General features: G+C 36.4%; 1 protein-coding gene across 1 annotated transcript in view; it reads left to right on the forward strand.

The window, feature by feature from the left end:
* Positions 1-13,229, forward strand: part of AK9 (adenylate kinase 9) — a 55,648-nt gene that overhangs the window by 25,682 nt on the left and 16,737 nt on the right. Inside the window, exons 18-23 of the mRNA XM_014964480.1 lie at positions 5,812-6,018; positions 6,962-7,089; positions 8,065-8,277; positions 8,867-9,127; positions 10,770-10,888; positions 12,547-12,766. Of these exons, the coding sequence (XP_014819966.1) occupies positions 5,812-6,018; positions 6,962-7,089; positions 8,065-8,277; positions 8,867-9,127; positions 10,770-10,888; positions 12,547-12,766 (1,148 nt within the window). The remainder of the gene's footprint in view (positions 1-5,811; positions 6,019-6,961; positions 7,090-8,064; positions 8,278-8,866; positions 9,128-10,769; positions 10,889-12,546; positions 12,767-13,229) is intronic.

The following is a 13,229-nucleotide window of genomic DNA, read 5'->3' on the forward strand; positions in this document are numbered from 1 at the left end:
CCCCCCGAGAAAAAAAGAAAACATGCAAAGAAGAAAATACCAGGAAAAAATGGGGGAAAATACCCCCAGGAAATAATCAAATTGCAGTATTCACGAATACCTGCATCTGATTTTAACAAACCCCATTTCTACAGACCAATTTCAAATTAATAACATATCCACAGAAATCAGAAATTACTAGTCCATTCCCTGTGGCAAGGGATCTTAGGAAAAATAGGAATGGAAGAATTTTAACTTTGGATATGAATGATCAATATGTGTCCTGTGTTTTCCTTAGTCATCCATTGTCCTACTAACAGCTTGCTAGATTTCACATGGAGCCATATTTTCTTCTTTTTGGTATAAGTTAAAATTCTGCAGCACATGCAACTCCATTGAACCATAAGCTAATGAAAATACATATGAAATCCTATAGTAGCCTTCTCTCAAAAGACACTTTGAAGGCAACTCATCTTTAATGGATACAGTCTGCTTTAGTTTGTAAAATATACATTTTCGCTTTTATCTAGTAGAATTTTTAGAATATGTTAAAAGTCCAATAGAGAAATAAATCCAGCATAAGCCATTTTATTTTAAACAGCAAGTTGTTAAATATACACATTTTTATGCATTAGAATCATCCTAATCCATAAACTGAACTGCTGTTTTTTCCAAAAACCATAAATCAGTACATACAGTATAAATTTGTCTACTAAGTACATTTCACTGTAATATGCTGAAAATTATTTGGCAGCATACATTTATAAGTAAGTAGTGAAAAGTCTGTATAAACATTCTACATGCTCTGTTTCAAAAAGACAAATGAAAATATGTTCATAATGAAATACATATCAGTTCCAAGGAATGGAAGTGTCACTCTTTGTCCCGCATTTTGCCTTTCTCTTTATTTTGTTAGTAAAACCCTAATGAAGAAGGCATGTTGGCTTCTGGTGCCTCTCTCTCAGGTTTGGCAGGGTTTGAGAGGGGAGGAAAGAAGGATTATTTTCATCTTTTTTTTGTTGCTGAATATGGACTGAGGGCAGAAAAAGTCATATCTAACACTAGCAGAACGCCGGGAAAAAAAGATATTAAAGCCTTTCCTTCCCCAGCAACTCACTTGGAGAACATGGGGGCAGAAAGCCTTTGAGGATTGTTTGTCTCTATGGTAACTATGCTCAGTAAAAGCAAAGAAGACACACAGCAAAAGAATACAGGAGACTGCCATATAGGCATTCCCTGTGAAAGCTCCAGACTTAGGGCTGGGGATGATTGTTTCCTATCACCTCTGTGATAAGGAAAAGAAATTAAAAACAGCACTGTTAGACAGCCACCTCCTCTGAAGGAAACTTGTTTGCATTTTCAGATCCATTTATTTTTAAACCATTATTGTCTTTTCAGGTGTTTTTCTTGACTGTGTTTCTTATTTCTTTAAAAATATCTTCTCACTGTAAATCCCCTCTGCAAGCAGAATTATTATAACTTATGTCCAATAGCAAAGGTACAGCTACTTTACTTTAAAGTATTGTCAGTACTTTTGATCTCTGAGACACAGTTTGAAACAAACCAAATGCCAGGGAGGCAACATTTTTGTTGTAGTAAGATTCGAATACCTGAACCAAAACCAAATAATGTTTGAGTCCAATTTTGGGGTTGTCCCTTTTCCCTAGGAAGGTAATCCTTTTTCCTTTTGTTACTTCTGCCCCCTTTCCAGCAGAAAGTTTCTCCTGGTCACTTAGGCCTGTGTAATTGATTTTAAAACTCCACAAGTATGCATTAATTGCTGCTAGATAAATTTCCTTAAGCAAGGAAACTCTCAGACAGGAGTAATCTAGAGGTGCCTAGAGTAGAGAATCAAAGCTGGAACACGTGCTCGTCCATCATTTGCTAAATATGAACTATCAGGAAAGGTGTAACATGAATTGTGTTTCTGAGATTAAGGGTTCATAAGGGAAGCATTCTATTGAGTGGATTGTTACCATGTTCAATATTCTGTCTCAGATGATGTCAAATATTCATTTAAATCCACTATCGGCCTGCGTATTTACAAAGTTTCACGACCTCCCCAGAACTGAGAGGTTTTTAAAAGACAGGGCTATAAAAGACCATCTGTTGAAGGCTAGATGCAGATGGGCTGTGTTAACATCTTCCATAGGTTATTGCTTTGAATAGGGCTGTGGTTCACAAGGCAGTGCATGTGATTTCCAGTGTGAATGTGCCAGGGATAACACGTGCAAACCACAGTTAGCCTTACCTAGTTATTAATGTATCCTTTGCTTATTTTCTTAAAATCCATGTTCCTAATGGAATCATTATTACATAATGCATTAGAGCTGCCCAAATTCAAGCAGGTTTTACCTGGCTACATCTCTGTCTCATTTAGAATACATCTCTGCAAAATGCAACATAATAAATGGTAGCATTTGCAGACCACCTTTTAATGTACATAGAAAGGAAGGTATTTTCATGTTCCTATTTAGAATCACAGCAAGAGACAGAAATGTCATTGCAGGGGATAAATAATGTCGTGATGTATATAGAATGAATGTGTAGTTTAGTAGAACGCAAATGTTTATAAACATTAATTATAAAAATTAATTTCTAATTCAAGACCAGACTATTTGAAATCTGCAAGGTGTTTCTGCTTAATGATAGGCCCTTTTGCACTTTTGTTTTACGTTTAGACTAATAATCATTCAAATAGAGGGAAGGTTAGCTGCTGAGGTGTCAGTCTAATAGTTGTACCATTCAAAGCTGTAAACAGAAGGAAAATGCATTAAGTATTTTTTATTATAAAAGATCACAAAAAATACTTGCCAAAATGCATATTTGTGATCCTATTATTTAAAAGTGGCTCAATTAAAATAAAGTTTTGTAGTTCACTGTCAGGACACTGTATGAGCCAACTGCTCCTAAAGGAACAGGTAGCTGGGGCCAAGTGCAGTAACATGGTGTGAGAACCCAACACGTGACCATCAGAACAGGGCCTGGCAGTCAGAGCCTGTCCCACCACCCCAGTCAGGAGCAGGGCAGCTCCGGCCCTGGGTATCGGACACCTCCCTGGGGACAGGGACAAGGAGAGGCCAGGTTGGGATGTCAGCCCATGGCTTTGCCCAGCTTGGCAGAGCCCATGGTGGGCAGGGCTGTGGGGAGTTCAAGAGTGGCCCTGCTGCAGCATCACTGGGGCCGAGGCTGACATCCCGGGGGGCTGACATGGGCTCCTGGGCTGTGGGCAGGTGGGGGGAGTCCTGAGGGCCTGGGCAGGGACAGCCTGGTCTTTGGGTGCCCTCAGTGCACCAAGCCAGTATATGAATTGCCATAGAGGAGGTGATTGATTTCAAATCTCAGTTTACCATATATATAGTAGAGGTAAATGGAAGTATTGAAAGTGAAAGTTTCAGCCTCGTAAGTGTAAGGACAAAATTCTTAAAACCACCTAAGCATCTAGAAATTGACTATATTTCTAGAGGGCTACACATTAAGACCCAGACCCATAAGGAGATGTAGACATTGCAGTGCCCCAAACTCCCATTCTAACTATGAAGTGCCTGGCTTCATATATGGAATTAAGGGTTGTAGAAATAAGCACAGCGAGTAACAAACTAGCAAGGGGACAATCTTAGTGAGCCATGAAGGAATGTCAAAAGGAGGCATGTATTTGAAACCCTTCATCTTTTAAAATTTGGCCAATGACAAAAGAATGGGAGTTCCTAACCCTACCTCTTTGTCATTTAACTCACTGGAGGCAGGGCCCTGGCTTGCTTTCTTCTAGAAGACAGTAGTGACATTGTCTTTTGATATAATAGCTTCATAGATAGCTTACCCATCCGGTCAGAAGAAAATTGTTCAATGTTTCTTATCCTGCAGGTGCTCATATACCCCAGCTGCTATTGACACTTCCATAGTTGGTATCATGTCAGACAAAATTTAGGCAGCATTTCACTCTGACCATTACGTTTAGTCTTGTTTCCTGCCACATCTTACTGGTACCTAAATCACTGAAATTCACCTACATTGTACTTAGTAACAGAATTTTTTGATCTCACTCTATTTTGGAAAATGAAATGTGGCGTTTGTGGATTTCTTCAACAACCCACAAGAGAAGATTGAGAGACATCCACTGCTGGGAGGAAATACTAGTTTTCTTAAAGAAGAAAATTGTAACAGGGCAGTGTAACTCTTCATAGGGCAGAAAAATTGTTTGGATTTTTCAGTTTGGGGCAAACTCAAAATGAACATTACAGTGCTGCAATTTCACATTGTGAGCACTGGCCAGCTTAATGCCAGGGAGTAACCATAAAACACTGAGAATGTTTTTGGGGTTTGTAGTTTTAAGAAAATGCTCAAAGCTTTTAACATACAAAGCATTAAGTAAGGCTTTCTTTTCAGTAATACCTCTTTCTATGTGTAGGAAGTTACATAAGGAAAAATAGTAGTAATGGTCCTTTTTTTTTGTAAAAAATCAGCAAAAGTTCATTGGAATAGGCTTGAAATTGTTGTGCTTGCGTCAAAATCTGTTCCTGCTCTTTCAAACTCAAAAAAAAGACAGAAACAAAAGGAGGAGGGGAAAATTATAGCTAAATATAAAATCACTCCATCCACTGTTCAAGTTCTTTCTTGCAGCTTTATTTCTGGCAAGAGACAAACACAGCATACACTCTAAGTCCCAGCAAACTTACAAAAAGTGGTAATAAGTCACACCGTTTAAGTCATTGCTCTAAACTGCTTATCTGTGTTAGCTGAAGGCACTGATGTCAGACCTATTAAGGAGAACACAAAAGAAAAATTATAAGAGCAAAATCAGTGTTGAAAATTATATGAGTGGAGGGAATGGGAACAGCTGCAACTGCACCACATCGCTGCTGCTGGACACTGATCCTGATTTAGTAAGGACAAGGTGGTGATGGTGTCATCCAGGCACCTCTGTATCTTCTAGCTGAGACAGAACTTTGTCTCGGGACTTTCAGGCCCTAACAATGTCTAAATGGATACTAATTGCCGCCCTAGGAACCTATGAGCATTTTTCTCCTTTTCTGTTTATGTGTCAATATCAACTTTTTAATTCCCTGTGGCTTTTTCAGCAAAATGGATGGTGGTGGAAGCAGCTAATCCTTTGTTATTCTGCTCACCAAGTATGACAACGCATTTCATATGGTTTTGTCATGTTTACCCGAGTAGTACCTGTGAATTTCTTATTTATATTAATGCATTCTTTCAGTCTCTAACTTCTGTTTACTTTTAATGATACAGTATTAGGAGACAGACTTGGACTTCTCTGATCTTAAACAATTGACACAACAAATTTCTGCACAATGTACCTGAGGAGATTAAAGTCTTTTCTTTGCCTTACTCATTAAACAAGTTATTGTATGCAGACATGGCTTCATTAAAGCCAAAATTTTTGTGAGAGTTCAAGTGTCCACAGACGGAAGCCATGATATAACTCTTTTTAAAGTTTCATTTATTTTTTCATACATATATGTATTACTATTATTTTCATCATTTATATACTTTTACATTTAAATTACATTTATTTACATTAAATTACATTTAAATTTACATTAAATTACATTTAAATACTCCTTGTCTTGCCAGTGTATTGACTGGCAGATGGGATTTACATCCATGGTCTTTATCCTTGTATAACTATGGGTGACTTCCAGCCCCCAGAGAAATGTGTCACACTTTTGTGTCTCATTGTTGGAAGCAGCATTTAAAAAAAAAAAGCAACCATATTTGGGGAAAATAAAAAAAATTCTAAAGCATAATGATAATTTTTAAATGCAAAAACATTTTAGAGGAGCATTGCCTTCTATATGCTATTTGATTTTTCAGAGGTCATACTACCTGGGTTTTCAGAGGATGATTTTCCAGATATACCAGAAATGGAAATAATTAAAGAGAAGATTGACCTTTTCATGCATGACTGGCAAACAGTGGCATCAGAAATCAAGCGGTCACCTCTAGTTCAGGTTGTCGCTTTAGAGATTGCTGAGCAAACTCCAGAAAGTCTGCTTAATCAAACTGTACTGGTTATGGAAAGTAAGTAATACTGTTTATGTGATTTACACCTACCAAGAGGGATTTTGGAGACCTTGTATGCTGAGTATTTTGGAGGGGTAGGTTATATTCAGTTCTGTGTTACTCACGTGAAGTAGGAGCAGGACATGCTGTATTCTGGGGGGGAGCTGAAAAGCACACTTAGCAGCCTTTAAGACATAGGAAGAGTAGGGAATATATATGCTTGAAAAATATATAGATGGCTATACAAATATGTAGATAATAGCTCCCTAAGCATTCTGACAGCACATTTCCTCTGTTACTTGCTCTGTCTGTTCAGGTCAGGATACTGGTTTGAGAAAGTGACAGATAACAAAGTTTCACTCATGTACATTATTAATTGAAGTCAATGAGACTTTCAGAGTGTGTAATAATCTAATCTACACACCTGTGTAGATTGTATAAGACTGGATTTTTATAGTATTGATTATTTTTTGGCAAATTACCTTTATTCACTTGTGTGCTCAAATCTAACAATTTTGAGTACAGGATAAATAATATTGTTACTACATTTTTCCTATTATTAGTACAATTCAAGCGTTTATTAACCAAAACATTTATTGTGCTAGCTTTATAATAAAATAAAATTTGAGTGATTATTTTCCTCAATGAACAATAGGAAAAAACCTGTTGCAAACATTTTTTTTTGCACTGTTTGTATAATACTTTTGTACTACAAGTTCCCATTGAAAATACCAATTTACTTCAACCAAAAAACAACCAGTAGAGTTTCCATTTTTGGAGGAAGCAATGTATTAATTCCTACACCCAGGGAGAACATTTTGTTCTATGAGTAGGTGAAATGCCATATACAGTTGGCATGTTTTGTTTCACGTATGTGCTTACATTTATGGACAAAGAGAATATATTCTGGTGTAGCCAAATGAAAAATATTGAAATGAACAAAAAAATTTAACCTTTTCAGAACCTTTTAAATATCATGGTTGGGAATTATCTGCTGAAGACTTAGATGAGGAAGCAGAAGATCTGGCTGCTGAAGCAGAAGATGAAGAAGAAGAAGAAGGTGAAGAAGAGGAAAATGAAGAGGAAGAAGTAAGCATGCTGGCTTTGTCTGTTTATGCTTTTATTTTAACTCATTTATTTTCAGTTTGAACATAACTCCAGAATAGTCAGATTTTGAACCTGATTTTGTATGATCCAGTTTTAGCCTTCTTACAGATTAAATATCAGCATATGCTTCAAGAACACTTCATTGTATTCCTGTGTTCCGGCTGATAGTAGTTTTACTCCAGTGAGAAGCATGAATACCCCATGCTAATAGAGAAAATGAATATACTTAGTTTTACCAGATGGCAAAGAGGGGCTTTATTAAAGAAACAACTGTGAACTTTGATTTTTGTCAACTAACAATGATTCTGTGAGCCATCATGTAAACATCAGAAGATGCAGAGACCTAATATGCAATCCTCTGTTTCATCTCAGCGATTGGTAATTTTCCATCACCTGCTGTAATTAAATTAGAGGTCTAGCATCACCTTTCTTTTATTTTCATCCTATACTGGAAGATGCCCATCCCCAAATTTAACAGTACAAGGTATCCATATACTGTACTGGAGCAGTATTAAATAGATTTTTTTAGAAATTAGTTTTATTGGATAAGTAATCTGATTTTGTAATACCAGTTCTCATTGCCTTTTCTGAAGAAGTCTACTTCTCCACATTTAAAGCAACAAAAAGTGAGTTTCTGGTTTTTTCCTTTCAGCAGGAAAAGATTTTATCATAGATACTTGTAGCTTAATTTTGAACTATAATATTATCATTTCAAATTTTAAATGGTCATTCTTTTCTCAATAATTGTTTCACTAGACTGGACAGTTTGTTTTCTGACTCTAAAAAGTTTGTATTTTCATAGACTTATATTGGGTTTACAAACTATCTTGAGAGTCCCATTCTCATTCAGTGCTCGGTTGATGTATTTGACATTACTTAATCTAATCTACTTGATCTACTTAATCTAAGTGAACTAATGAATTCAAATAGTTTTGAAAATTTTCCTATTATTTTCAGGATAAAGAAAAAAATAAGGAAAAGAAAAGGCACATGGGAGACACAAAACACTTTTGTCCAGTCAGTCTGAAAGAGAACTTTGTCCTTCACCCAGGACTCAATAAACATGCAGCTAAATATCAAGAAAAGATTTATTATTTTTCATCTTCTGAGTACAAAGATAAATTTTTGAAGAACCCTGAGGAGTATGTGGCTCACAATGAACCAATACAAGTAAGAATCTTCAAAATCATTTAAAGCAGATATTAACAAATTGAAATCACTATTTTCCATTCCCATTTATAATTGTTTATTATTGTTGTTTTTCTTCTAGGTAACAATAAATATATCAGCCAAGTCCCTGAAACAAATAAAACAGATGGCTTCCCTAGTGACTTTTTAGTGTACATTTAAATTAACACATTGAATTAATGACGCAAATAAAGCAGAAAAGAGAGGAAGATTATAAGGGTTTACAATAATCATGTGATTAACAAATCACAACTATTGGGGTTTTTTTTACTATCTTTAAGTCTTTATTTGTAAGTGGAAGAAGGGTAAAAGAAGGGAAGATTTACCAGAGTTGTCTAATGAGGTTTGATTTTTGCCTACTGGCATTAGCTGCTAGAGTGTATTTGTTCAGTATTTCCAGAGAGCAGGTAGTCTGTTTGGAACAGCAGTAGAAAGTCTGGAAAAATTAAAATGCAAAATGCTGTGACTGCTTTTGACACAATTTTAATAATTATATTTTGGAAGTGAAAAATGGTAGGGGGCACACTGTAGACTCCAAATTATTATAAAATATTCCAATTCTTTCCTACAGGCTCCTCCTCTGCGGGTGTGCTTACTTGGTACTCATGGAGCGGGTAAAACTACTTGTGCACGACAGATAGCAGACAAATTAGGCATTTTCCATATTCAGTTTGAAGAATATCTACAGGAATTGATCTTACCCAAAACTAAAGAGAAAGTTGGGCCTGATTATGATGAAGAACCTGAAGAAGATTACAATAAAATTCTATCACAGGAACTGGAAGACTTCTCTCAGACCATGACTAAAATTGAGACTGAAAAAAGCAAACAGGTACTAATCTGATCTTTTTAATGTGCATACAGAAAATAACTCTTTTCAGACCAGAATAGCCATTTCCTACAAAATTTTAGCTTGATAAAAATAACTTATGTTAAATTATTTACTTGATGAAATGTGCCTTCTAGACAGTACAAATAAGGGCTTATCCAACTCTCAGACCTTCAGGAAGCAAGAAGTTTCAGTATCACATTTGAAGAGCCTTTTTTTTTTGTGCTCCTGATACCTGCTATGTTCCTTCAAGTTACTAGTCATCAAAGACCTTCAAAGATTTCCTAGTACAGGATTTAAGGAAGCATGCAGGAGAGGAAGCGGGCTACAGAGGAGTGTAAACAAAATCCAGGCACAGTATTTGGAAGACAAGCACTCAGTGGAAGTAGAAACTAGTAAGGGATCTGAGGAGTAGCAAGAAGAATTTCTACAGGAACAACAGTAGTAAAGGAAGACCTGGAAAAGACGAGTCTGCCACTGAGTGGTGCAAGTGACCTTTTGAGGAAAGACACTGAAAAGGCTGAGGTGCTCAATGCCTTCTTCACCTTGGTCTTTACAAGTACAGTCCAGTCTGTGGCTCTCTAGATCTCTGTGTCCCATAGGAAAGCCTGAGTGAAAACTGATACTACTACTCACAGCAGAATAGGATCAAATTTGGGATCATTTATGTAATCTGGATGTATACAAGCCAGTGGGATACATTCAAAGGGGCTGAAGAAACTGCCAAAGGTGCATTCAAGGCCACTCTCTATTGCCTTGAAAGGCAGAGGAGGTCCCAGATAACTGGAAGGTAGTGTTCCTGATGAAATAATACAAGAGCAAGTAGTATTGGAAGCAAATGCTTCAACACAGATGGAGTACAGATAAAAATCTTGGATGTCAGAATAAAAATTCAGGTTTTCATTAATTAAATCTAACAGGAGGTTCTATTAACAAGTCAGTTTACAACTTGGTCATCACAGCCAAAATATGGCAAGTGTTCCTGGCACTGATGGTTATGGCTGGCTCTCTCAGCTTTATTTTTTTGGCATCAATACAAGTCTTACACTAAAGCAGTTCTGTTAGTATTTTTTTCCTCCTCATCTTTTTATCTGCTGGTAAACAATCTTCTTCTACATTAGTATTTTTTTCTCACACTTCTCGTAAAGTGCTTTATCTGATGGGGTGTCTGCACAGCCAATGCAACTGCAGTTCAGTTCAGAAACCCATTCATGCACAAAACTCTAGAGGATAATTTTCTGAGGTTGTGGGCTCCCTAAGCAAGAAAACATATATAGCTAAGTGGAAAGCTAAGTGGAAAGCTTCTTGTGGGCAATTAGGAGAAACTGATCATTTCAGTTTCTATTTATTTGAATTGAGCATATATATAATTAAATACTTAATAATTGTGCTTGGTTTTAGGTTTCATTGGAACTCATACAGCAGCAATTGTCCCAACTCTAGGGAATTACCCAACTCTACTCATGTGGAAAATATCCCAAAATGTATAATATGGTACACTGAAATGTGGCAAATAATTTACTTTGTTTCTGCTGGTTTAAATCAAATGAAGGCGCTACCTTATTTACTCAAGAGTAAATAAATGTGTCAGGTAGATCTTTCTTTCTCTCTGGTTTGTTTTTTTTTTACCTTTGTTTTGGTGCAGGAGGTGAAGTTAACTGATGAGGAGGAAGCAATCAAAGCAAATCTAATGGATAATGAGGCACTGCCTCCAGAAGTCCTTGATAATATTGTTCTTGACTGGTGGAGGAAAGAGCCATTCCGGTAACTGTAATAAGATTATCTTTCTTTAATTAATCTGAGCAAGTATATCATTGATTGTGTCCACAATTACAAGTAATTATTGCAGAGATTATTTCAATGCTCTTGTAATTCTTATGAATCATTACCTATCTCTCAGCCTTTTGTTGCTCTGTTTTCATTGATATTTTAACAGTACTATAATGTCTTATGCACTTTATATGGGACTGGAGAAAGGTACTTAGTGCACTTGAATAGCTAGGGAGTTTGGGGGGGCTTTCAGGATACATAGGTAAATAAACCTTTTATTTTGTCATGTAGTTAATAAACATGGAGAGCTGGAATCCAGCTGTAACTATTGGTTTCCATATATTATAAATGTTGTGTGAAAAGCAAAGACCATGCTATCAATGGTCTCCAAAATAACACAGAATCAGATTATGCTGTGCATTCATCACATTCTGTACTCCAGTGATGTATCCACACAGTCTTCCTTTCATATCAGAAAGTACATCTGTAACACTGTGATAAATGTGGATTATTGTTGCATAAGTAAATAAGATCATCCACTTCTAGAAAGCAGACTGGCTTTTTAGGATGTAATTTCATCTGGGAAAATCCCTTTTTTTCATGTCCTATCTCTTCCATCCATTTCCATCCAAATCAAAGCTGCTGGCAACTTGACCACTAGGTTTCAATTCCCAACAATAAGAGAAATGCTTTAAAAAGAATAAACAAGATGCTCAAATAGACTTTTGTCCTGTCAGCCCACAGATAGGGGACAGTGTTGTCCGAAGGGTGTGAAAATAGGGAGATCAGTTTTAGGAAAAAAAATGCACCAAGACAAAAAATAACCCAGCATTACACATAATGTTGTGAAATTATATTATATTAGATTAGATTAGATTACATTACATTAAATTACATAAATTCAGTTTCATCAGGGACTGTATAGAAGTCATCATGATATATATCATGATACCTTCCCCCCAGCTTTTTCCCACAGCATCCAGGACAACCTGTTCTTCCATCTTCTCCCACTCCTTGTAGTTCTTCCGTTTCCTGCAGTTTTACAATGTATCCTATTAAGGACTAAAGTAATAAAGAGAAATACTAACTTCAGCTTTATAGAACTACTCATCTAATTTGAGATTGTAAAAGCTCCAACAAGCCATAGAGTTTTCCAGACATATTTGATCTGTTTTTAATGTCTTCTGGAAGGAAGATACGGATTACGCTGAGAGGCAAAATTCTCATCCTATACTAGAGAAGAAACTGTCAGGCATTTCTGAAAAAACAGTTTTCAAGTGACAAGCTTTCTGTTGCAGATCTTACCAAAATAATATTTGGGGCACCTTCTATTTTTTTGAGAGGAATGTCTAAGAAGTACTGGGTTTAGAGTCACACAGGTAATACTGAGGAGACAATTTTTTTTTAAAATTTATTTTTAAATAATAATCTCTGCACATTAAAACCTGTAAATTTGTTAGTACACCAATTAAAATAGTGAAGTATCAGTTTTACATTGTCAAACGATATCTGAAAGTACTTTTTTAAGTTTACTCTTAACATACACGTTTAATAATGTAGTTTGTTGGGTTTTTTTTCAAATTAATTGCATTTTTGCAGTGTTGCACTTTAAAACACATTGTGTAATGATAAATATCTTATTTTCCAATTAGGTCCACAGGATTTATACTGGATGGTTTCCCTCGTACTTCACATGAAGCCCAGTATTTGTCAGAACGAGGACTGTGTCCTGACGTTGCAGTTTATATTGAAGTAGAAGTAAGTGACATTCTCGACCGTCTTTTTCCTCCACGTCTGAAAAAATGGAAAGAAAGACAGTATAAAAAAAAGGAAAATAAAAAGAAACTGAAAGACCTGAAAAGAAAAATAAGGGTAAGTTTTCAGTCCTGTCTAATTTTTTTGCAATTTCAGCAGCTCAGGTCTGAACACAGATTCTAGAACTTCCAAAGCAGTGAAGAGCACACAGAGAAACAGATATGAGAGCCAGGAGACACGGCCCCACCCCACACATTTACAGCATTCCCAGATTTACCATGGGACCTTTCCTCCTGTGCAATTAATTTGTGCAGAAGTTTAGGTATCTTGCAGCCCAGGAAAGGTGTATGACAGAATGCCAGACATTTGGAAAGACCTGGAGAAAAAGGTAACTAGATGGAGAGAGTGACTATGGTCATAAAAAAATCAAATGTGCAGTTCAAGCACGGTATTGCTGTTGCATCCTGGTTCCCCTGAGCATGGGCTGTTGAGTTGATTTGCATCTCCCACACGTTGACTTCAAAGGTACTGTATGGTGTATGTGACTGGTTTCCAACTATGACACTCTGCACAGAAATGT

Source organism: Calidris pugnax, unplaced genomic scaffold, assembly GCF_001431845.1.
Source record: "Calidris pugnax isolate Ruff unplaced genomic scaffold, ASM143184v1 scaffold219, whole genome shotgun sequence".
Classification (NCBI taxonomy): Eukaryota; Metazoa; Chordata; class Aves; order Charadriiformes; family Scolopacidae; genus Calidris; species Calidris pugnax.